General features: G+C 44.1%; 1 protein-coding gene across 1 annotated transcript in view; it reads left to right on the forward strand.

Moving 5' to 3' along the window:
• Nucleotides 1-2,458: 2,458 nt before the first annotated feature.
• Nucleotides 2,459-26,540, forward strand: part of LOC133022041 (inactive dipeptidyl peptidase 10-like) — a 28,899-nt gene continuing 4,817 nt past the window's right edge. The window contains exons 1-14 of the mRNA XM_061089057.1: nt 2,459-2,514; nt 4,735-6,112; nt 10,454-10,506; nt 12,293-12,374; nt 14,999-15,119; nt 15,927-16,081; nt 16,502-16,599; nt 16,739-16,862; nt 18,033-18,071; nt 20,070-20,177; nt 21,997-22,088; nt 22,300-22,347; nt 22,722-22,843; nt 24,165-24,209. Of these exons, the coding sequence (XP_060945040.1) occupies nt 2,459-2,514; nt 4,735-6,112; nt 10,454-10,506; nt 12,293-12,374; nt 14,999-15,119; nt 15,927-16,081; nt 16,502-16,599; nt 16,739-16,862; nt 18,033-18,071; nt 20,070-20,177; nt 21,997-22,088; nt 22,300-22,347; nt 22,722-22,843; nt 24,165-24,209 (2,521 nt within the window). The remainder of the gene's footprint in view (nt 2,515-4,734; nt 6,113-10,453; nt 10,507-12,292; nt 12,375-14,998; nt 15,120-15,926; nt 16,082-16,501; nt 16,600-16,738; nt 16,863-18,032; nt 18,072-20,069; nt 20,178-21,996; nt 22,089-22,299; nt 22,348-22,721; nt 22,844-24,164; nt 24,210-26,540) is intronic.

Raw genomic sequence — 26,540 nt, forward strand, 5'->3', positions numbered from 1 at the left:
ACAGTTTGATTCTGGTTTGTGTTTCCCCCTAATTTATACACTCATTCGTTTATTTCAGTTTGGACATTACAATTTAGTTTAAAACATCTTTTTAATGACTTGGGGAGAAACAACACTGTGCAATGTTTTGGATTTTAAAGCCCAGAATTGCCTGAAGTCAGCAGCAATCACACCCCGGTGTTGTTTTTGAACCGCTTCCATCCCAGGCAATGTTTTATGCATCCGTCTATCTTAATTGTTTTGGTGCGCAGCCATATCCGCAGCATGTGGAACATTACAGTACAGGGAAGGGAAGTTCTTGACCATCCCTGGGCAGAGAAAGAGGATTGGAACAGCTGCACTAATGGTTTCTGGTCCAACATAAAGAGAAGCAGCCCCGCCGGCAGCTGGGCTGATGGAGCAGTGGAGGCAGAGAACCAGGAGGAGGAGGCAGGAGAACCAGGAGGAGGAGGCAGGAGAACCAGGAGGAGGCAGGAGATCCAGGAGGAGGCAGGAGAACCAGGAGGAGGCAGGAGAACCAGGAGGAGGCAGGAGAACCAGGAGGAGGCAGGAGAACCATGAGGAGGAGGCAGGAGACTGGATCAGAGCCTCGGGCGGCAGGAACAACTCAAATCAGTCAGGAGACAGAGACAGAGACAGAGACAGAGACAGAGACAGAGACAGAGACAGAGACAGAGACAGAGACAGAGACACGGCACCTCAACGCTCTCACTCCTCTTTCGTGGCCTGAGATGATGCGCAATTTGGTTTCGTTCAACATAAAAAACATCGATGTAGAAACAGAAAAGCTCATTAGTTGTTGAATTTAATCGTCTCTGTGTCTCTTCCCACATTTAAATCCATGCAAGGAGGATGGAGGAGTTTTTTAAAGGATGAGGTCATCCATCAACCCATAGAGACACACAATGATTCACAGATTAACATCTACGGTTAATTTAGAGTCACCAGTTAACCTATCCCAACTCTGCATGTCTTTGGACTGTGGGAGGAAGCCGGAGTAACTGGGGGAAACCCACAGAGATATGGGGAGAACATGCAAACTCTACACTGGTTTATCTGGAATTCAAACTGGGCATCATCTTGTTGTGAGTCACCTGCAGGATAAGGCTTTATTTTTATCATTTGATCTCGTCACTGAACGTGAACATCTTCAAACCAGTCACCGATAAGCTAACTTTAGCTTCAGGTTTAGGTCTAAGGCGGTTAATGTGTGGTTAATATATTAATGAAGCAGAGTGGTTGGTTGATCTTTGTTTTTAAACCTGGAATTGTTTCTGCTTGGGCCATCTGATATAAGTCTTTTGCAAACAGTGGCTTAATTTAGCAGTTAAAGAGCATTATTAGTCTTTGTTGAGCGGATTCTGGACAAACGTCTGTTTCTGGTCTGCACCAAACACAGGAGAGGAAACAAGCAGGTTTTTGAAGGTTGAACATAAAGCTGCAACAAGGAATGGATTCATCTGCAGGGGGAATAGTTTCACAGTTTCAATTTATGAGAAATTTCTGTGTTGACAAAGAGGCAGTGGGGCAATTATAGCTGACTCCGCATGGAAGGCATAACAAGGCAGATAGGCGATTGTCGGCACGGGTCAACACAAAGGATAAATTCAAACGGACAGATTCAATTCAATGACAATCTATCGGAGTCTTGGTGAAAGATTCTGTTCAAAACCCTGCAGGAGGCATCGTGAGCCAAACCCAGTCTGCAGCAGCACACGTGGAGGTGAAAAACAAAAGAGCAAATAGAGAGATGAGTCTATGATCCTTCCATACGATGGGTTTTAAGAACTTTGACTTCTGCAGCCTAAACAAGGATCCCATACTGATACCACATTGATTCCACGTTGTCGTACGATATACTGTTATAAAACTGTTCCTGAAAACAGTAAAATCACATTTTTGAAAATGTTATACATGGATGTCTATCAGGGAAATGTCACCTTGCTGACTTCTTACACGTATCATTTTATGATATCAGTCACACATTGAAAAAGCTTGAGAGCTGAAACGTCCCATTGACTGGAAATCAACCACAGTGTGTCTCTTAGTAATAGTCACAAATCAAAATGTCCCCCGTGGCTTCAGGCTTTGTACACAAAGGTAGATCTTGATAAACAAGCTGTTGTTGGTTCCAGTCTTTTTCTTTGATTTGAACTTGAATGACTTATGTTGAGTCGTGTAGGTAATAAATAATATAAATGTAATCTAATAATAATGAAATAACAGCATTATAACAGCCAAGCCAGCAGCTCTGGCTCTGCCCAGTTTGTCATCTGAGTGATCACAGCTGATTGAGTCTCCTGATGACTCCACTGGGAGCAGAGAGACGTTCACGTTCTGGATAATTGATCATGTTTCAATGCAGCGTGTGTGAAAGCTGCTGACAGCGTGAACCTCATCTATGAGTAACTCTGAGCTGGAGATAGAAACATTGAATCCCTGCACGGCCACACTATAGATGCACAGAAGCCTCCTGGCCGTGAAACATCTGGTGGAAGTTGGCAAAGGTCCAAGGTCAGAAAAATGCACCCCCCATAGTCTCCAGAGCCAATATATATTTAACAAAGAAATTCTACGACCATACATATTACTTCCTCTATAGGAAGGGTTAGAATTATGAATTTGCATGCAGCTTAAAACTTAAATTAAACTCTAGCCTTCAAACAACTAGTCAGTTTAAAAGAACTCCTTTCCCGTACTACATCTCACTCTGTTTTTTAGTTTTGAACAAAGTAAATCTCCTAAACAAAATTAATTTATTGTTGTTTCATTGCTGTGCCTGTAATGCTGTTATAATGTTCATGGCATCAGCTTAATGTTCAATACTCAAAATCAATCAGACGCCTCCCAAACCCGTGGCATTGAATATAAATAAGCGCACACAACAGGGTGTTGTTTTATATTATGCATGTGTGTGTGTGTGTGTTGTTTAACCTGCAGCGTGGCTTTTATGTGGGTTTGTTATTTATCTCAGGCTTTGATCTGAATCGCACTATGGCGTCCGTCCTTGCACTGAATCATAACCTGAAACGAAGGATGAAAAGAAAATAACAAGGCGGCAAATTCAGAAGTGAAATGAGTAAACACGTCTCCTGTCGATCGCACACTTTGATCCCGTGCAGGCTTTGAACCGACGAGTCGTTCTACACTGAAATCTTTGTTCTTTTAATTTGTGTTATGCGTCGGTCTGCCCGTATGGATCTGTACCGATGCGTGTGAAAGAGAACGGGAGTTTCACCTTTCTGTATCGTTACATTCCACTCTATGACGACACCTTGATCCTGGAGCGATTTAACTCGATTAAAGTCTCATATATTTGTTTGTCGCAGCTGTATGCAGATATTCTGTTGCTTTTCCTCTGAAGAAACCAGTTCATTGTCTTTAAGCGATGGAGGTACAGTCGTGTGTGGGTGTCAGATTGACCGATTTCCCACGGATTCCCAGTGACAGCCTCTATTGTTTCCACGCCAAGACATAAATGGATTGTACGCTTGCTTTTGTTCTGTGTTTTCTTGTTCTGACTTCTGCTTGTCTTCGGCAGTCAAGGCAATAGTTATATTAAAATGAATTTCCTTCGTACTTTCTGAATGTGCAGAGTAATGCAGATGGAGCTGTCTTTAAAAACTCATTCATTGTATTTTAATAATGTGATGTGTTCATAATCCGTTGTCCCACTTTGAGCCTGAAACGCAGAGGAAGGAACAAAGGAGCTAAGTGGCGAGTGCGATTAGTGAGTCATGGATGTGAAGCTGAAAACAAAGGGAGACGATGATAAGGAAACTATCTCTGCTGAGACCACCTAGTAGGTTCGAAAATGAAATTTCAACGTAAAGCAAGAAACATCCCTGTCTTCTGTTTGTGTGTAAATGAATTCATGATCTATCGGTTGGAGCTTCTTAGACATGCAGACGGTAAACTTTTATTGGTTTTAGTTCTGCACCTGCCTGTGGATACTCATGGATCTGCATTGTCAACAAACAGCAGACACACAATTCAAAATCACGTGGCCTCTTAAATGAAGAACCCGTGAATCAAACTTTATTTTAATGCAGCTGCTGATTGAGAACTAGAGGAGCACTGCTATTTGTGAACAGGATCTGCAGCGTTAGGGGCTTTCAGGCGACTTTGTTTAACTTTGTTTGGATTTTCTTCAACCTTTGGGATTTTAAGGTTTATTTCTGAACTTATTCTGTTGCTCCAAGTTGTACTCGACGTGTCTTCCCTTGTGAGTCTTTGTGTGTCTTCGGCCTCCCTTGTGTATTTAGTCTGTGCCCTGCTTAGTCTTCTTTGTCAGTTCATCTGTTCAGTTGGGCTCAGTCCTGTTGTGTTGCTGCCACGCTCCTCCGGTGTTTCCTGTACGTGTCCCTGAGCTTTGCCTATATTCTGCTTGCTCAGTTCCTATGCGCTGACCTACCTGCAAATAGAGACAGAGCTCCTGCCTGTTTGATTGAATGCTCTGTTCTGCGCAGCTCGCCTGGTTCGATGTCGGCAAATTGGGACCGGTAAACTCCTCAACCCTGCAAATGCTGCATTTAAAGCATTAACAATGAGTGGGACCATGAGCTGTCGTTTCATAATTCACAATAATTGTGTGTCAAAGTGAAAGATTGCTAGGTGGTGGTAATAATCCCTACGTGTAGAACAACAACAGCAAGGTTAAAGATAAGCTCCCAATAGGAATGTTATCTCCAGGGAACAGTGTGGTTATGACTATGTGTCGGTTCTGTCCCACAGAACAGAGAGGCCCCGGCAGATTAGCTGCGAGTGGGGCCACAACACAAGTGTCCACGGTGTGACCTTCTCTGAGGGTCATGGGTTTTTCTCCAGTGTGGTCAGAGGTCCAGCAGACCCCCTGTCCGTCCGGCAGACCCCCTGTCCGTCCGGCAGACCCCGTGTCCGTCCTGCAGACCCCCTGTCCGTCCGGCTGACCCCTGTCCGTCCAGCAGACCCCCTGTCCGTCCAGCAGACCCCCTGTCCGCCCGGCAGACTCCTAGTCCGTTCGGCAGACTCCCAGTTTCCGGCAGACCCCCTGTCCGTCCAGCCCACTCCCAGTCCATCCGGCAGACCCTCTGTATGTCCAGCAGACCCCCTGTCCGTCCGGCAGACATCCTGTGCGTCCGGCACACCCCCTGTCCGTCCAGCCCACTCCCAGTCCATCCGGCAGACCCTCTGTATGTCCAGCAGACCCCCTGTCCGTCCGGCAGACATCCTGTGCGTCCGGCACACCCCTTGTCCGTCCAGCCCACTCCCAGTCCATCCGGCAGACCCTCTGTATGTCCAGCAGACCCCCTGTCCGTCCGGCAGACCCCCTGTCTATCCGGCAGACCCCCTGTCCGCCCAGCAGACCCCCTGTCCATCCAGCAGACCCCCTGTCCGTCCAGCAGACCCCCTGTCCGTCCAGCAGACCCCCTGTCTATCCGGCAGACCCCCTGTCCGCCCAGCAGACCCCCTGTCCATCCAGCAGACCCCCAGTCCGTCCAGCAGACCCCCTGTCCGTCCGGCAGACCCCCTGTCCGTCCGGCAGACCCCGTGTCCGTCCTGCAGACCCCCTGTCCGTCCGGCTGACCCCTGTCCGTCCAGCAGACCCCCTGTCCGTCCAGCAGACCCCCTGTCCGCCCGGCAGACTCCTAGTCCGTTCGGCAGACTCCCAGTTTCCGGCAGACCCCCTGTCCGTCCAGCCCACTCCCAGTCCATCCGGCAGACCCTCTGTATGTCCAGCAGACCCCCTGTCCGTCCGGCAGACATCCTGTGCGTCCGGCACACCCCTTGTCCGTCCAGCCCACTCCCAGTCCATCCGGCAGACCCTCTGTATGTCCAGCAGACCCCCTGTCCGTCCGGCAGACCCCCTGTCTATCCGGCAGACCCCCTGTCCGCCCAGCAGACCCCCTGTCCATCCAGCAGACCCCCTGTCCGTCCAGCAGACCCCCTGTCCGTCCAGCAGACCCCCTGTCTATCCGGCAGACCCCCTGTCCGCCCAGCAGACCCCCTGTCCATCCAGCAGACCCCCAGTCCGTCCAGCAGACCCCCTGTCCGTCCAGCAGACTCCCTGTCCATCCGGCAGACCCCCTGTCCGTCCAGCAGAGCGGCTGAGAGTCCCATTGTCGCTGCTCATGTCTGATTTGCTCCGACTAACAGATTTGTCCATGTGTCTGTGGCCTTCACCCCATGTTGCATGTTTTACACATCATGAGGAAAAGGCTTCATGTAGTAACTCCTCACTTCAGATAGTTGGACTAACACGAGGAACCCGTCTCTTGGTTCTCGCTCCTTTGGGTCATGTTATGTTTCTTCTCGTCCATGTTTTTGTAACTGATAGAAGTATTTGGTCAAAGGTACAAAAATAAAGATGTAAGAAGCTGTAGTTACCCGTAAGATAATGATGCAAGGTTCGAGTAAATTGCATCTTTGTTTTTAATTTATTAGCTACAGAGGAATCTTTTGAAGTTGTTTTTTCTCCAGTGGGTGAAGTTGTTTTAAATCTTTTTTTTCATCAGCTCAAGTTTTGATCAAATTACAGAAAGGCGTGTTGCAGCCTTTTGAAGTTTGAACACTGGACTCTGGGGTGAAGATGAAATATGTCTTGAACGCATCTTAGAACCAGACTAATGGCTGGTTACTGTGATTTTAAGTAGGCCCTTTCATCGAGGTACACAAGTTCAATAACCAAAGCCTCACACCTGTTTGTGTAGCTAAAGGCAACATTGGGATGGCAACGACAGATGTCTAAATCTCGTAGCCTTTCAGGAAACATGTTTCCTGCTGATTCATCCAGGGAGCTGCTCTCACTCTTTAAGTCTCTGGGCTGTTTATCTACTCAACTTGTTCGAGCTTATTTTGACTGAGAAAGAAATGGCAATTAATTCTGACACGATTGTTTACCACAAAGAGATCCCTTCACAGCACCATATGAAAAGGAGAGATTTAACCCACTCAGTTTGTTGAAGCCCCAAATTAGAGTTGACTGAAATTCAAAACGCCTCTCTCCACAGTAAGATGACTGTAGATTAGTCATAACCTGATCCCCTGAGTCTCATTGAATGGTTGGAGGATAACATGCCAGATAAGAATTGACACGTCAGTCGTCTAAAGGTAAACAAAATGGGGGAATTCATTGGAGCTGTAGTCAACACACTGATCGTGTTTGAACTTTGATTTCAGATTCTAAAGGAAGTGCTACAGAAGACAGTTACACATCTAATATCTGTCTAATATGTCTGTCTGTCTGTGGAAGTCCTATCTATGAAACTGTTCATCTTATTGTGTATTGTTGAGGGCCAGAAGAAGGACAGTGTCAAATCGGGTTTGATTTGAACTCACAGTGTGTTCGATATTAATAAACGTTGATTAAACAGACGCGGTGAAGCAGCGGCAGCAGCTGGGACTCATCAGTGTACCGGACAATGTCGATTATGACAACAGTGCAGCCACGACTGAGGCTGGAGTCATGAAAACACAGGCTGAGGTTCTTCTTACTGAGTCCAGCTTCACTGAACTTTGAGTAAACAGAACAGAAGCAGTGGCAGCTTCAGGGTTCAGTGGACTCACTTCAGCAGCGGCTCAATTACTGCAGGTCACTTTTACACATTCTCAACTAAAGCTGCAACCAGCATCACCACAGGCCGAGTAAACAGCCCAACACACACAGGGAGGATGAGAACAGCCACTGCAGTAGAAGATAGTAAAGTACCCCCCCAGAATATTGAGTTAAAAATTCAGTGCTGAGTTTTGTATTACTTTCATCTTTGTTCATGATGAATAATAATTTCATATAACATTTTAATTTGAAGTGATTAAGCCAGGTAGCATTTTGCAGCTGGACCTAAACCAAAGACCCCAGACAGATCAGCCCAGGTTCTGCAAAACTAAGACAAAGAAAATCTTGAGACTGGAATTGTGACCATGGCTGAAGTTAAACTTTCAGTCGTGTCAATGTGTAAAACTTACAAACTTCAGTGTTAGTACACGTAGCCAATGAAAAACATGCTAACCATGTATTAAACACATTTAATACTAAATCCCTTTGGCAGGTTGTATCCACAGGTTATGGATGCTATTTATATTTAAAGGCAAATGTTGAAGGAAATAAAAGATTAAATTCTAATTTGTATAAAATATTATGATGATTTGCATTTAATGTAATCCTCTTAAAATCCAGACCTTTAGCTGAAATGTCAGATGTTCACTCTACGCTATTTGTTATTGCTCCAATGCTTTCGGTCATTTTGTTCATCTTCACAGCAACAATTGCATGTGAGTGTTGGAAATGTCACAACCTTTTTTTTGTTTGTTTTACCAGCAGCAAAGGTCACTTCCCCGATCTGAGCTCTACATCTTATACAAGTGTCTCTGAATAGTTTGAAAGCTTGAAAGCTCAGTTCAGGCATTTAGAGACTTTTTCAGTGTTTCACGGCAGAAAATTAGAAAGTTTCAACATGTCAGAGTTTGAGAAATGTGTCCATTGCACCTCGGGGACTTTATATTCTCCGCATCACCAAAGATATTTGTTATAACACCTGCAAATTTATATCGAGTGCAATCAGAATCTGTGTCAAGTGCAGTAGATTCAGTGTGCGTCCGCTCTGCATGAAGTCGATATGAGTCACTTGGAGCTCGGTGAATCCTCCTCTCCTCTCTAAACAGTGATTCACTTTCAGTGTGAACAAGAGGCCGTGTTATTGATGTCCCACCTTATTATTATGGGCTGTGCATAGATGCTTAGGCTGGAAACCAGACCCTTATTGTTGTCTTTGGATAACGTCTTCATTAGCTGCTTTAAACTGAAAAATACACATCAAACATCATATTAAACATTTGTGTGATATGCAGTAGTTATCGTTGCATCACTTACACCTGAAGTCACTGATTTCAAGCTGTGAGCAAACAGTTTTCATATACAAGGCAAAATCAGGATAATGGTTTGCCACCAAATCCGATATTCACTTGACTTTTAGTTCTGGTTTTGGTCTCCACCAACCCCTCAAGGGAAATAATGTTATTCAGCTCATAAATATTAGATTATGTTTAGTTGAGCTAGTTTATGGTATCGATTGTACATTTTAAACATTCGCCTCTCGCGGCCAAAATCAACACAAATGAGAACAGTAGTGTTCTCTGTAGAGAGGGGACCTTTTAGCAGGACGACTATCAGCAAACATTCTACTGCTCATTTTAAATAACATTGATTGTGGCGGCTGGAGGTAATTTCTGTTTGTGGAGTTAATAATGTCCAGGTTTAGTTGGTCCTTCTTTAAAGTGTTTTCGATTCAACTTCCAGTGTCTGTCATCAAAGAACAAAGACAATCACCATAATTAGAAAGGAGGTAATGACACATTAAAATAGATGGGATGTGATATATTACGACAGTATAATGGTCCCTTCATGATGAACTTGTTTTCATCTTGTTTCAAATCATGAATATTATCATGAATAACACGATCACTCGACAGCCGAATCCAGGAGCAGTCATTTATTGATAAAGTGAAGTCGTGCTCCTGTCAGTGTGAGCTGGGGAGGCAAGCAGGCCAGCAGGCACAATGCATCTGTAAAGAGAAAAACAGGGTGAAGTAAAAAGCTCTGTAGCCTTCGAAGGGCCGGGCAGCCTGAAGGAAGCGTCTGAATGAACTCCATCTTGGACAACAACTTCCAAGATGATGTAGAGCACTTGTAGCCTCTGGCTCGCCTCCTCGAGGTGAAGCAGGCGGCGCTCCAAGCTCTCGTCTGTTCCCCCGGCCTCGAGTCGCTCCTCAAGAGCCTCGATCAGATGAAAAGGTTCTGACAGCCTTTTCTCTCAATGCTCTTTTTTTCATGTTCTTCTGGATAATCGACAACGGCCACTGAAATGTGGCTCCCTGCTCTCAGACAGCCTGTTCTTCCATATATGTATGCCTACTCTCTATCCATCCATATATCTAGATTCCTCTTCTTTGAATCAGAGCTGAATACAGGAGTGTCACCGTCATGATGAAATATTAAAATGTTTCCTGTTTCTCTGCCCAGTCACCCATCACAGCCATAGGTCTATTAACATGTCAGGCACAGCTTTACTGGAAGGGGGGGTTCAGACAGCTTTACATGCACCCCTCTGTCACTTTGAATGCCCATCTCTCTCTCTCTCTCTCTCTCTCTCTCTCTCTCTCTCTCTCTCTCTCTCTCTCTCTCTCTCTCTCTCTCTCTCTCTCTCTCTCTCTCCGATGATGGGTTTCTGAGATGGAATTAAAATGTCTCGTCCTGCAGCTGTCACCGATGCAAATTGCTTTGTCTCCAGATCGTATCTCTGAGAACAGCCAGCCGTCTGTTTTGTTTGATGCTTTCCTCCTTTTCATTTTTTTGTCATGATGTCCTTATCTGTGGCACCGCTGCTTCTCTCGCTAATGTTTCAGACACTCATCTTTTAATCTCTCTCTCTCTCTCGCGCTCTGTTTCTCTCTCTCTCTCTCTCTCTCTCTGCTGCAGGTTTACAGACACTCCTACATGGCGTCCTACAGCATCTACAACATCCACACCCGGTACGTGTTTGTGTCTCACTCTGGAGTTTCTGTGAGACGACCTGTGCGGTGGAAACACCGTCCAAGATACGATTAGTGAAAACTGAGTTCTACCAATACTGAGTTCCATGTTGTTACATGAAGGGAAATCCAGGTGTTTCTCAACTCGTCTGCCTTGCTCCAGATGTTGACTCACAGCTGTGAGTGTTGAAAAAGTAACTACAGTTTAATTTTAAATCCCATTTAAACACATCAAATTGCTCCACAAACAATAGGAAACATTATAATATAAATACTTTAAAATAAGTACAATAACAGAAAAGAGCTGCGGGCCAAAGAGAGTCTTTAGCTTTAGATTGAAGTGTAGAAATGAGCAGAGTATTGTAGAACAGTCTCCATTTGAACAGGAACTGGTTCTACAGCTGAAACTTGTAACTCTGGAGCACATGAGAATGATGTGCTGTCAGATCTCAGAGACCTTGGAGCTGAGAGCCAGTGAATGAGGTCTGGCAATTACGAGTCTTCAAATCAATTAGTAAGGTCTTTAATGGGATTCTCAAGTGAAAGTAGGGAGTTGATGGAGAGAGGCGAGAGCTGGGGTGATCACACTCTTAGATCCAGGCAACATCCTCCCAGCTGCATGTTGGATCATCTGCTGGTGAGTTAATGAAGGTCGGTCTTCTCTGGACGTCTTCCAGCCGAACGCAGCTGGAGGAGGAAAGAAAAACATGCACGGCAAAATTGTTGAATGAAAAAAAAACGATAAATTTAACGGCATTCAAAACAAATTCATGTTTTTACACTGTTGTGTCTTCAGCAGTGTCAAAAACTCACACAAACATAAGGCCTCATGCATATTGAAAACCAAGAGAGCGCCACACCAGAAACAAAAGAACACAAATATTGTTGTTACAGTTATAAAAACAGATCAATTCTAGCGGCTGGAGGAATCCAGAGGAGTCCTTTCCAGAAGTTAATGACGCTACCGAGCCACGGTGAGTCAGAGCTGAATGCAAAGCACTCGCATAATCCCTGCTCAGATGTGCAAATATTTACTACTCCTGATATAAATCAGACCTCAGACGACCATTCAGCTGGTAAACCACATGTAGTGACGTGGTTTTCCATAATCAGATGCTGCTAATGTCTCAAAGAGGTAAATCTATTTCTAAATTAAAGGTAAATTCCTTTATGATTTTGGAATTGAAGAAATTACATCTCTGACCTCAGCAAACATCTTTTTAAACCATGTTTTCAAAACAAAATTTACATTGAATTGAGGTGAGTGAGTAAAAAAACTGGAAACATGTGAGAGACTCTCAGTGGATCAGTTCACAGTCGGCTGCTTTACAAGCGAACTCTGGAACAAGTGTTACCGTCGCCGTCCAAAGTTTAATCCCGAACACGCCCGGGTGTTGACTTCCTGCCACGACCGTCAATCAGGATTCCCGTTACTAATCTGACAGGATTAACATTCATGCAGCTGATGAGATTTGCCTTTTCAAAGACGAGTGTTATTCGAGGAAGTTTTCTGACAGATTTAATTTTTTGCAGGCACCTCTCTGGCATCTTCTTCTTTTCATCTCATTGCTGATTGAAACTAGAGAATAATGGCGTCACCTCTTAACGTAAAACTCAGCACCCGACTTGGACCCAGGCCCTTGCACCCTGTATTCCCAGCAGGACTAAAACAGCATCAATAAATAAAGTTTATTTCTCTATTCCCATTGTAACATGCAATGCAATGGTCAACTTTACTCTCGGATGGAAGATAGTGATGACTGTGCTTGTGATCTTTTCTTCGCAGGGAGGTTTGGGAGCTGGACCCCCCCGAGGTGGTGAACTCTGTGCTGCAGTACGCTGCATGGGGGGTGCAAGGCCAACAACTGGTGAGAAAACAGTGAAGGATCCTGAGGAGACACATAACTCAGAATGACCCCAACTACACTAAAGTCATTGATATACTATCATGAACTCAAAGACTACACACTCACATGTACAGCTGGAACATTCTGATAAAAAGATCGGTTTAAGCTTCAGTAAAATGTGCTGATATACGCAGCCGAACCTCTTTTATAATAATAACAATAACACCAGTGTGATCAGGCGGGAGGATTTCAGTTTAAACTGTTGCCATCTCGCTTGTTTAGAGCCATAAGTAACCTAATTGAGCTCCAGAAGGAAGTCATTACGGGGATAAGGAGAGCTGGAGACATGTGACGGCTTTTCAGCTCTCAAGCAGCATCATTAGCCAGAAACGCATCTTAACAAACATGACGTGTGTTTTGTGAAGGAGGCTGTAAGTGAGCAGAGTCATTATTTTGGCAATAGTTTATTCTCACTGGGAAGATGCCAGGATCGTAGACATGTAGAATATGATTCTGTTCATCAGTCTTGAGGGACGGTGACACTAAGTAACACGGTAATGAGTTCTCCCAGTTTAAAGAAATTTAATTATGTTGTAGCTCTATTTCATCTTGTTTGATCCTCTTTAATCATTTTCTTAATTTAAAAACAATAATTATCTCCATGGTGAATGTTTACGCCCATTTTCTTGTGTGGATACTTCTGGTCCTTTCTGTGGTCAGAGGATAAACGGAGTATTATTACCACAGCATTTTAACCAGTTGGGAGTTACAGCATGAGATCTGCAGCAGGACACAGTCGACTCCTGGGGCTGAGCAGCAGAGATAGAAAGACACGATGTGACTCTGAGTCAAAGGTTTGATCCTTTCTTAGAATCGTAGGCAGGCCTGTTATGCAGAGTGTGACTGACACTTCCTGAGGATGTTATCATCTTCAATATTCAGATGAATAAACATCCTTAAAAAGCCTATCAGAGCTCGATTGAGAGCCACAGCAATTTTTACTTTTCTTCAACATCAAACTAATCTGTCTGTTCGTCAAAGTGCAAATAATATACAGGTTGAAAAACTCTCAGATGTGCACAGAAGGTTCCTGAATGTGCACACTCACTCAGAAAAGTGGAACTGAGGAATTACCTTTAATTTGGAAGGTGCCTTGCATTAAATATTGTTTTTAGGATAAGTAATATGACGTAGAGCAATAAATCTCAAAAAGAATGTTACTTACATGTTACATTATTTTAGTGCCTTCCAAATTTGTCTCTATCACCATGAGATTCCTAATAAAACTCACATTAGCTGAATATCTTCACGCCTCAGGTTTCAAAATGAATCCTCACGTTTCAGTGGAGATTTTCCTTCTTGCAGATGTTGTATCCGAAGTGTTTCTGTGGTTGAATCCCACTTTTTATTAAACTTTTAGCCCAGTGTGTCTTCTAGAGTGATGGTATCCTGATGCCTTGTGTCCAACAGCAGAATTCCCTGCTGACTGTGAGACTGTGTAAGTGCAGGAAGAGACTCTTTGATTATATTGATGTTAGAGGACATGAGGCCACAGACCTCTGACTCTTTGTAAAAGCTGAGGACAGATTCTGTTTCTACCAGAGACAAACTCTGGTCTGTGTAACTCTGAGGGACGGACTCTCTGCTGTAAGCTTGAAGGTGTTGATTTGTGGACAGTGCTTTTACCACATTGCAATTTACCTGCTTCCTCTATTGTTCCAGACAACAATAACTCAGGGAAGATTTTTGAATACATATCGTCTCATTATTGGTTTATTTCAAGCACAAAGAAAGTTACAAAATAAATGTGAGGGGCACTTTTTGTTACCCACTTTATATAATGAACATCAATAGCATGCAAAAGCTATTCATTCAAATACTCTGCTCCCTGTAACTTCCCTGCGACTCAGCACTTTTTAAGTTTTCTCCATTGTCACAGTTACAAAGTGATAATCGTTTGTACGCAGAACTTTGCCGTCAGGAGCTGCTAAAAGCTCATTTGGACATTTAATGGTGTAAGTTTTTCCAAATGTAAACACCTATATAGGCTATAAAAGCCGAGTTTAGCCAACAGCTGAGTCCATTACACTTCTGGCTCGTATCCCAGAAACAAAGGCATTAAATAGTAGGTTCCACTCTTTAGTGTGGCTGTCCCCGACCTGAGGCAAGCGGAGAACCAGAAGGGAGAGTGAACCTCCACCAACACGCCGGCAGTTCTCTTGTGAAATCACATTTAAATCCTCTAGATCCAATTTGTATTAGGCTCTGCACCAAATTGCGAAAGCTCATGAATACCAGTCCCCAAAACAATGATTATTTCATCACGATTCATGTCTCGTGATGTTAAAGAAACATTAAAACCATCTCCTGATCCGAGTCTACACCAAAAATATAATAAGGTAATGGTAAAAGTAACCGGAAAGACAGAATCTACTCGGGCTGGTTGTCCCATTGATACTGTCTCGCTTCACATGCTGTACAATTTACTGATTTTCATGGATGTACCATATGATTGTGTTGTTTGGCAATTTAAAGTGTTGTGTTAAAGTTGTGTAGCTGGAAATCTGGCACATCCTGCATCAATTCATGCATCTTGCATCATGACTGTGTGTGTTTCCTTATTTTGAAGAGCTGTGTCTCCACAGATCTACATATTTGAGAATAACATCTACTACCAATCTGATGTGAAGAGTAACTCCCTCCGACTGACATCCTCTGGGAAGGAGGGGGTCATCTTCAACGGAATAGCCGACTGGCTCTATGAAGGTACACAGCTTCGCTTCAGATCTTTTCCTGGAGATTGTTTGAGGAAACAACGCAGCAGAACTTCAGTGATAATGTATCATTTCCAATGTGTTGACAGGCTGTCTCATTAAACCTAAAATGCTTGTGTTTAGAAGCCTTACCTTAAGAAGAGACAGTGATTCAATATTCATAGTGTTTGTTCTCGTGCAGATTTCTCCTGCTCCCACTCAAGCCCTTTGCCCCCCCCCCCCTCTCTGGAGACAAGGGAATTATGTAAATCGTCTTTAAATCTGAAAAGAAAAGCGACCACAGTGACTGAGCTGCTGTTTTGTCTTCTTTTTTCTCTGCCTTGTTCTTAATTACATTTGTGAAGTATAATAATTTCGCAGCCGGCGATGGCTGACCCCGAAATAGAACTTGATTTAATACCTCCTTTGTTATAGGAGCCTTTTTTTTTGCCCACTTCAGTTTATTTTGTTCTTCTGTGCTCGGGGGGAGTGTGAGTTATATTAAGGATTTCAACACTTATCATTTAAACCCACTGGAATATAGAAGTTACAGATTAGTTTTAACAGGTCAAAAAAAGAGGCTCCATGTACCATATAATGTGATTTTGTCTTTAGGCACATCATCTTGTTTTGTTTATATATGATCAATATTATATTAGAATACACAGGAAAGCAATTTGTACTAATTGGTCAGTAAACCACTGAATTATCTCAGATTTAAAGCTGCTGTAAGTAGAATAGTTGTGTTTAATCATATAACTCATGTTGTGTAATAAGACAGTAACAATAAGAAGCTTTTTCTTTGTCTCCCTCCACCCAGAGGAGATCCTTCTGACCCACGTGGCTCACTGGTGGTCGCCTGACGGAGAGAGGCTGGCCTTCCTGGTGCTCAACGACAGCCTGGTGCCCAACATGGCTCTACCTCGCTTCACCGGCATGGCGTACCCCAAAGGGAAGCAGTACCCGTACCCCAAGGTCAGTGAAGGACGTGGAAAACATCATTCTCATATCTGTGTTTTCATATGACGACACACAGAAACAAATTAACCTCCAGGATTCATTCATCATCCCAAAGCTCTGATTTACATGGATTTGTAGGCAAAGCATCATTCAAATGAGTCGATTGACAGAATGTAAAAGCCTGTTTTTCTCTGACCGTGGTTTTCATTTGCTTCAGTTAAGTGTTTCTTCAATGTTCAATCAACAGAGTTTTATTATTCATCTGCTGCTGCACGTCAGAGAAAAAACCTTTTACAGTCTCGTCCACATTCGTCCAAGTGGATGTGCATTTTAAAAAAAGTTTGAAGGGCTGCTCTTTTATCGTTTATAATCATGAATAACTTTCGATCATGTGACGCATTCCTCTCAAGTCTGAACCACTGCTTCCACACACAGGCTGGACAACCCAACCCGGTGGTGAAGCTCTACGTGGTGAATCTCTACGGACCCACACACACGCTGGAGCTGATGCCTCCAGAGACCCTCAAACTACGGTGAGAGGATTTCTGCATCTGATGCTGTGATGCTCAAAGGGAAACTCTGTTTGCAGCTGATCTTAAAATGCTTTGTGTATTTAGCTTCTCTATAAACATCCATTATATTTACATATATATTTTAAATGTTTCTCAACAGGGAACATTATGTGTCCATGGTGAAGTGGATCAGCAAGACCAAGACTTCTGTGAGGTGGTTGAACCGGGCCCAGAACATCTCCATCCTGACTGTGTGTGACACGACCACAGGAGCCTGTGTCACGGTAAGTGTGTGTGTGTGTGTGTGTGCGTGTGTGTGTGTGTGCGTGTGTGTGTGTGTGTGCGTGTGTGTGTGTGTGTGTGTGTGTGTGTGCGTGTGTGTGTGTGTGTGTGTGTGTGTCCTTGGGTTTTAACATAATGACTACGAAAGTACTCTGCATATTTATTGCTAAATTGAATAAATCCATGGACGATGGGCATTTGTCTTAGCTTTGCAATTCAACATAATTCTCCACATTTACATCTCAAACTTTAGTGCAGTGCTTTTTGCAAAGTTTGTATTTGATCAAACCTCGTTACAGTTCTTCAGTTTTACTTTGAAACGGCTACAGGAAGTGTTGCAAACATTAATGTTGTGACATATTCAACAGACAAGCACGTCCAAGGCAAATTAAAAGTAGTCAAACTGCTTCTACTCCATTTGATTATCTATGTGGAAAATATGGTTAATGTGTTGGTGCATTTATCTCGTGTTGATGTTCAGTTATTCAGGACTGTCGTTAAAGCATTTTCTATAAAAGTTGAAATTCACTTCTACATGGGAAAAGGGTTTTGAGTTTCGGAAAACGCCGCTGTGTTTCAGTTAAAGGAAACTTCTAATTATTTGGCTCCAAGAAAACCTTGGTAAACCTCAGAGCATCTGCCGGACTGTTTCCGTATTCTCCGGGTACGACGAGCACGTGGCTCAGTGTCGACCCGGCAGGTGAACCCTGGCTGTTCACCGGCTGCTCTTCACCGGCTGCTCTTCACCGGCTGCTCTTCACCGGCTGCTCTTCACCGGCTGCTCTCCACTGCTGTGGATCCTGATTTTGTGTGATTTGCCACGAGCCGACGCGTTGCCTGGTCGAGAGGCAGCTCAGCTCAGGCCTGGCCACCGCGTCCAGGCTCTGCTGCCAGAACTCTGGCTCCAGCTCCTGCAGATTGGTTAGGAATGAGGGTTCGGTCGGGGGGGGTTAAATCTCGTGTTAAAATAAACAACATAATAAGGGTTTTCATTAAATGACAGATGATTCGGTTTGGAAATCCTCAAACACTTCCCACTTCTGTTGCTGCCATGAAATAAAAACTAATTTCCAGGAGAAAATATGTGATTATGATGAGATGATACTGTATCGGGTTTTGATTACTGGTCAATTACCAACAAGTGAGACATTTGACTCTGACTTCTTTTCCAGAGACATGAAGAAAGCTCGGAGCTCTGGCTCTCCAAGCAGGTACAGTTCATAGTTTACACTCAAGCATGTGATCCAGTTCTGTTATTTCACTTGATTCTACATCTCACACTCAGCATCTGTTAAGATGGTGAGAAGGCTCCACTGGCTCATGTTGTCTTCAGTGCTCTGTATCTTGAAGGAGGAATCCGCTCGTCCCTGAAATCCAACTCCTGCTGATGCAAACACAGGCTGAGCAGCAGCAAGAGGAGGAGCTGGTGTCGGCCCTTTGACTCCTCCTCTTCTTCAGCTGATCCCATTCAGAGCCTGAAGGAGGAGCCTGAGTCTCTCCTGCTGCTCGGCCTGGGATTTCCAACAGAGACACGATAATAGAGCTTTTCCTTTGCAGAGACACAGAGACACAGAGACTCATTTGAATCAGTGTTTTCATTCAATTTACATTCTGCAGATACTCTTAATTTCACCTCTTGCATTGTGTCTACTTGTGAGCTTTACTTAGCGTGAGGAAACTGAAAGATTTAAATGACACCAAACCAAAAAAAGTCAATTCTTATTTTATTATATTTCACTACCCTTAACCTTCTTTGGTTTTATTAATTCAGTGCTCTTGCCAAATTGAGATTCCAGTCCACTCTCCTCTGGAGCATGTTCTCTCTCCTCAGACAGAGGAGGGATGTGATCCTGAAGCCCTGCAGCCCAACATGTTTGGCTCGAGCTGTGTGTAATTTAACCACTTGGAAATCTTGGCACACGAAGCTGCTTGTCTTTGTTCAGGCTGTAATCTGTGAAATGCTCATTTACCGACTGTGGGTTTGTGTCAGTCTCTGTTCATGTATTTTTCTGTAAGCTTTGCACATGAGACCTCGGAGATCTACACCGATGTTCTCAGGAATGACACAGGCTCCCTCTGGGTAGACTCGAGTTACTGTGAGATTCATCTCCAGCTTCACAACTTAAAACTTTAAATGTGCTGCCCTCAGTTCGGCACCAGCTCAATACACAGCAGGGATGTGCTCATTTGGCTGCCGTTAAAATATCTGATGAGATTAAATCTGAGATTCTTCTCCAGAGCTCCTGTGCAATGGTTTTCTATTAGTTATGATGTTATGTATTATATATGGGCTATAAAGTATTTTTAACGCGTAGGTCGAGATAGAGTTTCCCCTTGATATGCAATTTAAAAAAAGTATAAAGTAGCAGGAAGTGAAAATGCAGTAAAATACTACTTTAATGACTAATACTACTTTAACCCAAACCCTTAAGTACTTGAGTTAATGTATTTTTATACTTTTAGCCAATGATGACAAGCTAGGGAGATTTCAAGCATTTCCATTTCCTGCTTTCGAAATGTGAGTTAAGAAATGTGAGTTAAGAAGAACTGACAAAGTCGAGAACAGATCCAGACAACCAGGACAACTTTAACATGATAGTTTACCTCTTCTGGACGGAGAGGAAAAAATAAATCCCTTTGCCACAGTGTTCAGTGATGCTTGTGCAAACAGGGTTGAAATGTAACCGTCATCAGACAGAAACCTCGCCTCACAAGTCAACGTGTGAGATATGCAAATATGATTTGGATGAATGTGGACAGATGGAGTTTATAATAGAAGATTTTATAATGATCCACTGCAGTCCTCACAACTATGGACTTAAAGAAACAAAGTCCTCACAGTCTCCTCTCGATAGAGACCAAACCTTTGCTTCGGCCACGATTCCTCCGAGAGTGTCCAAGTGCATGAAGTCAAATTTAATAACCCATTAGTATTTTCATCCAAACATTTATATACAACAGTAAAAAAAATCGTTCAGGTTTTGGGTTTGAATAAGAACTGCTAACCTATTCCTCTTCCTGTGAAAGCTTCATGCATTCACAGTTTACATTAATCCATCAAAACCTGCAGCATAACAAAAAAAAAACTTTAAACATATATGAAAATGTTGATTTCTGTTGTTTACACCCAGGTTTAAATAGGAATATGCCTGATTTAGCTCAGCGATATAGGAGCTGTGGAGCTGATGCATCTTTGCTTTTTTTTACAGAACCAAGAACCTGTGTTTTCCAAAGATGGCAACAGGTTCTTCCTGACTGTTCCGGTGAAACAAGGAGGACGTGGAGAGTTTCATCACATCGCCATGTTCACCACACAGGTGAGCGTCCAATTTATGCAGTATCAGCTTTTTAAAGGATAAGTGAACTCAGCCCCCAAGTCCCCAACTCCCCCAAAATCTAGAAACTTCCGTTGATTTTAGTAAAACGCTTGGACTGTTGAGGACAGTCTAGTTATCTCCTTTACGTCACATTCCCACGATGCCTGCACACGTGTCCACCTGGCCTCTTCTCTGAAGGTGTGTTCAGAGCGGAGCACCGAGCATATTTGGCCTGGAGTGTTTTTCCCAGTCGCCCCCGACAACCAACGAATGATCTGGTACCATAGTAACTAGTGTATGTGAAGTATCCTTCTGTGGGTGTGATGCGGTGTATCAAGCCCTCTTCTAAATCTGTGTCCGCTATTGAAACCTATAGCGTCCGGAGAAGTTTTTATTTCCAATAATTTCCTCTAAATTGCATTTTTTTTAATAAACTTCATATTTATTCATGATCAGTGGCGGTTCGTCATACAGGGCGCTGGGGCGCCGCCCACCCTACAATTTTGAGGTGAAAAAAAAAAAAAAAAAAAAATGACATGTCAAAAAACATTATATATCAAATAATTTAATAAGAAATGTACTGTTTTAAGGCGTTAAATGTGTGCCGGAGACCGTAAGCCCCTGTCAAAAACCACTTAATATATTATATTTGGTAATATATTTGCCATTCGTTATCACTGAGAGAGAAGCCACTCCTCCCTGTGGGCGCCGGGCAAGTGGAAGTCTATGGAAGCCAACAAAAGGGGCAGGAACATTTGAGCAAGGACAGCTTCTCAATGGCGGATGACAGTTCGAGCCATGGGCGCACTTCACTTGCGCCTACAGCCAATGAAAGGGTTTCTTATACATCATGCTGACAGGACTGTCCAATCAGAGACCTTATCACTGATCTACAGGAGCTGCATAGTTAGCAGATACTTTTAATCTGCACGGAGGTGCAGCTCCGGTCCCGGAGCACTGAGTGAGACAGGTAGAGGACAGACAGTGGACAGATAGAAGCATTGTTGTTTACTGTGTCGTGTGTGTAGTTTTATCGATCAGTAATAATCAGCTGAAATTTTTAACCACATGTTAACGTGCATGGGGACGTGCTCCTCCGGGACCGTCCCCGGGGACGTCCCGGTCTCGGTCACCTCCCGGAGCACCGGAGCACCTCCCCGGGGACCGGGACGTCCGGGACGACCGGGACGCGACCGGAGCACCTCCCGGGTGCACCTCCCTCCGGTGCTCCGGAGACCGGGACCGGAGCACCTCCCGAAGCACCGGAGCACCTCCCCGGGGACCGGGACGTCCGGGACGACCGGGACGCGACCGGAGCACCTCCCGGGTGCACCTCCCTCCGGTGCTCCGGAGACCGGGACCGGAGCACCTCCCGAAGCACCGGAGCACCTCCCCGGGGACCGGGACGTCCCCGGGGACGTGCTCCTCCGGGACCGTCTCCGGGACGTCCCCGGGGACGTCCCGGAGACGGTCCCGGAGGAGCACGTCCCCGGGGACGTCCCGGTCCGGGGACCGGGACCGGACCGGAGGTCCCCGGAGCACCCCGGAGTTTTTTTTTTCTCATTGCGGTGGGCTATTTAAACCGCGCCGCCCAAGTGCGCCCCCCCCCAAAAAAAATTTCACCAGCCGCCACTGTTCATGATACACATATAAAACTCACATCACTCTCAAACAAACTTGTCAATCACACAAGGAAAGCACTCATGTGACTCATTATTTATGCGAAGCCTTCGAGGGAAAAGACAGATGCTGTTGTTTCTCCTTCTGTCGACTGAGATCTGATCATAAATCCTGTTTCTCTTCTCTTGTTCCTCTCCAGTTCAGAGCAGATCAGAATGAAGTCCGACATCTAACCTCAGGAAACTGGGAGGTGACCCGGATCCTCTCGTACGACGAGAACACCGACAACCTGTACGTTTAATGTTTTCTTCAAACTCCAAAAACCTAGGAAACAAAACTCAGTCAACAAGCTGAACTCTGCATCTGTTCGCTGTGACTACGACTCTTTATTGTACATAACGGAGCATGAGGCAGAGATCTGAGTAAAAAACATTCATGGGATGTTTTTATTTTGTCAGATTAGTCCGCGGTTTCACTGTTTTTATGTTTTGTGTTTTTACAGTTATTTTCTCAGCACTGAAGGTTCCCCACGAAGACGACAACTTTTCAGGTCTGTTTGGCTCCTGGTTTTTATGAAATCTTTACTTGGAGTTGTTATTGTTTGTGATGCCTCAGAAAAAGAGACTTGTTTTTGACATTTGGCATCTAAACACTGTTTCTTCTTGGAGGACTTTTATGAAGACTCATATTAAAGTGGTGAATCTAGATTTCTGTTTGAAAATAGTAACAGATTAGTTTAGTCTTTGTTTAAGATTTAAGTTTTTACAGTGATTTGTTTCCTTTCATATCTCCTACATGAAATTACTTTAGGAGAATTTTTGACAATTCTTACCATGTAGAGGTGAAACCTGTCCGATCGCATAACACATGACAATAAAAAAGAGAAATGCTTGTGCTCCTCTGATTGTCACCTTCTCTCCTCAGTGTTAAAACCGTGGGTCTGTTCCCTCGACGGTGTTTAACGTGTGAGTTGAACAAAGCTCATTGTTTGTTCTTCGATGCCGACATCAGCCCCATGGACCAGCACATCATCCTCCAGTGTAAAGGTAGGGAGCCAATCCACTGTCCTGCTCAGAAGGTTCACCTCTGTGTCTGCTGCTTAGATTCCAATGACCAGGTATGAACATGAGACCTGAGTGATTCGATTCTAGGTCCAGTCTCATCTGCTTCTTTAACATTAAACATGAAGTGGATGGAGATGTGGTTAAACTGTGAGAAGGATTTCACAGAACTGTTACAAGGATGTGATTTGATTTAAGTTCTCCTGCACAAGTTGCTCCAAATTACCTGAAGTACATTCGGACAAATATGCCTCATTCATTCAGTCATTGAAAAAACTTTCATATCAAATGTCAAGAGCAAGAAGTATTTCTCTTGAAGGCTTTCCGTGAATTAACCTGTCTGACAGAAGCAAGCTGCTAACTCTCAAAATCTCTGCACACAGCCACAGTCCTTTAGTTTGACTTTCCTTTGACTTCTCTATAACTACTTTTGGGAAATTGTAAGAATGTAAATCTCATATCACTGCATTGAAGATTAAAGATGAGCTATTCGTGCTTCCTCCAACATTTCTTGTGCATAAAAGACTCTGAATTCCATCATTTGGTGGAGATGATCTGGCAGATGTCAGGGTTTACACCTCGTAGTCTGTCACCCTCCATCTACTCAGTTTAACATGAATCCCTCATCAGTTCCAAACGAGAGGCGTAATATGAAAAACAATTAGCCACTCTAATGTGTATAATTACTTTTTAGGTAGCGTTATTAGGTAGCTCATTTAATAGAGGCTGACTCTTCTCATTGTTTGTGATTTCAATTTATTTGGAGCAGATGAGATCGCTTCACGCTCCGAAGCGTTTGGGCTTTGTTGAGGTGATTTATTGCACAATAATTGTGCTCCCTCTTCCATAAGCAATAAAAATAATGGAGCGAGCATATTGTCGTCTGAGGGCCAAGTTCACAAAAGCCCGGCAACCGTGTCCTGACACCTGTTGAGCTGCACACGCCTTTTAATTCCACTCATAAAAGGATTCTGAGTGGTTTGCGGTTTTCAAGCGGGTCCACGAACACAATGGAACCAAGTCAGAGTGCTAGAAATACAATAACAGGTTTTATTTTTAGTGCAAAGAAAATCGAGTGTTTTGCAGTTACACAAAGAGCAAAGCTGACATCCTGTCAACCTGTGAGTGTTTCTCCAAAGTACAATGAAAAGACTGAGGCAGTGGAAATGACCTTTAAGCCCTAATTGATGTAAGATCAGGCAGATGACTATCATACATGTATCTGTCATCATCTCTACACATGATTGCAGAGAGACTGAAGCATGTTTGAATTATTCGTAATCTTTAATTGTCTTCATCCGTTCAGGCCCTGGAGCACCGACCGTGATCTTACACAGCCTCAACAATTCAAGTAAGGACGTTGTGTCGTCTTGTGGGAGAGACGTGTGTGTGTGTGTGTGTTGATCACATCTGTCCCCGTGTGTTTGGGGATCTTTCCTATAATGAGCAAACCAGTCTAAACCCACTGGAGGACGAACATCTGTCCCGCTGCACCATCGCCCGGTCAAGATGATGCAACCCCCCCGGATACATAACCCTGCTACTCTGCGGTTTCTGCAAAGCATGCTGGGAGAATGGAGACGTGCTTATTTATTCATCACATGTAACCTGGCTACACACACACTCCGCTCCCAGCAAGCGGCTGAAGTCATTCCAGCCTTTAAGTTCCATTGTGAAGCACTTTCCAAACACAGGAGGTGGAACTCAGAATGCCGAGCATGAAGCAGATTAATGGATCACAATCACATTTCAAAACACAGTCAATGAGGGGGAAACACAATCAATCGGAGCCGGAGCCGAGCGGCAGCTAAACGCGGCCGCGGCAGTCGACTGCCTCCTAAACATCTCAGGGACCAATTAGGTTCCCCGCCCCCCCCCCCCCCCTTCAGACGTGTGGCAGACGTGGGTTTTTGTTCCGAGGCTCGAACGCAGTTTCAGGACTGAAGTCTCTGGAACAAGCTGCTGACGTCTGAGCTGCTGGGCTCCGTCTCTTATATTTAATGGTTGTGCTGCATTTTTAATTCTAAAAGCTACAGCTGGTTGGTGGCTGTTGCTGCCATGGTTACGGGAGGTGTTAGCTATAAAGCTATAATCCACCTTATTACAGTCCCGTGATCGCTGGTGGGAATCACAGGCTTCGGCGTCCAGGTGTTTTTTTACTTCACTGGGAGAGAAGCACTGGGCCTCGGGTGATTCTGTGTTTCTTCGAGGATGAAGGAGAAATAGACGACGAGGGAACAGAGCTCGTCCTGAACGGGATGACGCAATCGTGTGTTCCCTCTCGCCCGCGACGATCTGAAGAAGCTAAAGCACAATCCACCCTCTATCAGTCAACATGTTATAGTTCAATTACAGTTGTATTGACAGGAGTAAGAGGGAAACCAGCCTGCTCTGCATTGATGAAATACAACCCCTCTCCTTACGGGTGAATTCAGAAGTTCGATTCCTGACCCAGCCGCTCGCTCCCTGCTCTCTCCACTTGCTCACTGTCTGTGTGCAGCTTGGACAGTGAGTACTTGATAACATTGGTTCTCAGTGGTAGGAAGTTTTTTTTGTCATATTTAACAATCAGAAAAAAAAGAAACATTCCCTCAGTTTGATCAAAACAGAGTGTAATAGCCATTTATGTTTCACCAAAAAGTGTCCTGTTCTGATCACCGGTTCATTTGAATGCGTTTAATAAGTCTAAGCTCCGACCTCCAGGAGATACCAAAGTCCTCGGATGACGCCCGATGAGCGTTAGTGTTGTCCAAGACGTAGTGTTGTTGTGAAGTGATGTAGTGTTTTGGCCACAGTATCTGATCGAGTGGTAGGCATCTTTTCTTTTTTTTGGGAGTTTAGGTATCGCGCAGAGCTTAAAGTGCAGGTAATGTTCCTTTAGCCAACACACAGGGTTTGACTTAGAGGAAAACACACAACCTCTGTTCTTGCTAAAGTCATTTCTCCTGGACTTTGCTGACGGCCCTTAAAAAAACATGAAAGTTATCCAACTGCACGTAATGCTGTCCACTTCCACGGCTATTATTAGTCTGCGTCACAGCTGTTGTGTTGCAGCTTTCTGTGGAAATGTGGACAAATGTTCTCAGTGAATCTGTGACACTGCCCATATGGCCGTCATTCCCTTTATTGGTGGGTTTTAATTATTGAAGGACAACTGGAAATACCTGTTTAATGTTTAAAAGTACTTTTGATTTAGTTTAGTTTTCTCTGCTTCAAAAAAGTTGTGTTTGATCAGTGTCAGGGCGACCAGACAGGCGTGCAGGTCTAGATTTCCTCCTTCTGTTCTTTGTAGTTTTAATTTACTTTTCCCACCAGAGTAAATATGGACACACACACACACACACACACACACACACACACACACACACACACACACAAAGAGAGAAAAGTTAACAGCTGTGCTGCAGAAAAGCAAGCAATTTGCCGAGGGTTATTTGGATAGACCCTCCATCCACAGCTGGGAACCCAAGGCCTCTGGTGGTTTCATAATGAGACGTCTATTGATTTTGGGTTTTCCATTAGAAATGCTGGATGAATTCCATTTCATTTAGCTGCTTCTCAGATGGCTCGAATGGAAAAAAGGGGCCAAATCAGAAAGTCATTGTTTATTACATGAGGGGAAAATCACGGCGCTCCTGAGTAAGGATGAGAAAAATGGATTCTATAGACTGTGTAGTTTAAA

Source organism: Limanda limanda, chromosome 16, assembly GCF_963576545.1.
Source record: "Limanda limanda chromosome 16, fLimLim1.1, whole genome shotgun sequence".
NCBI classification, from domain to species: Eukaryota; Metazoa; Chordata; class Actinopteri; order Pleuronectiformes; family Pleuronectidae; genus Limanda; species Limanda limanda.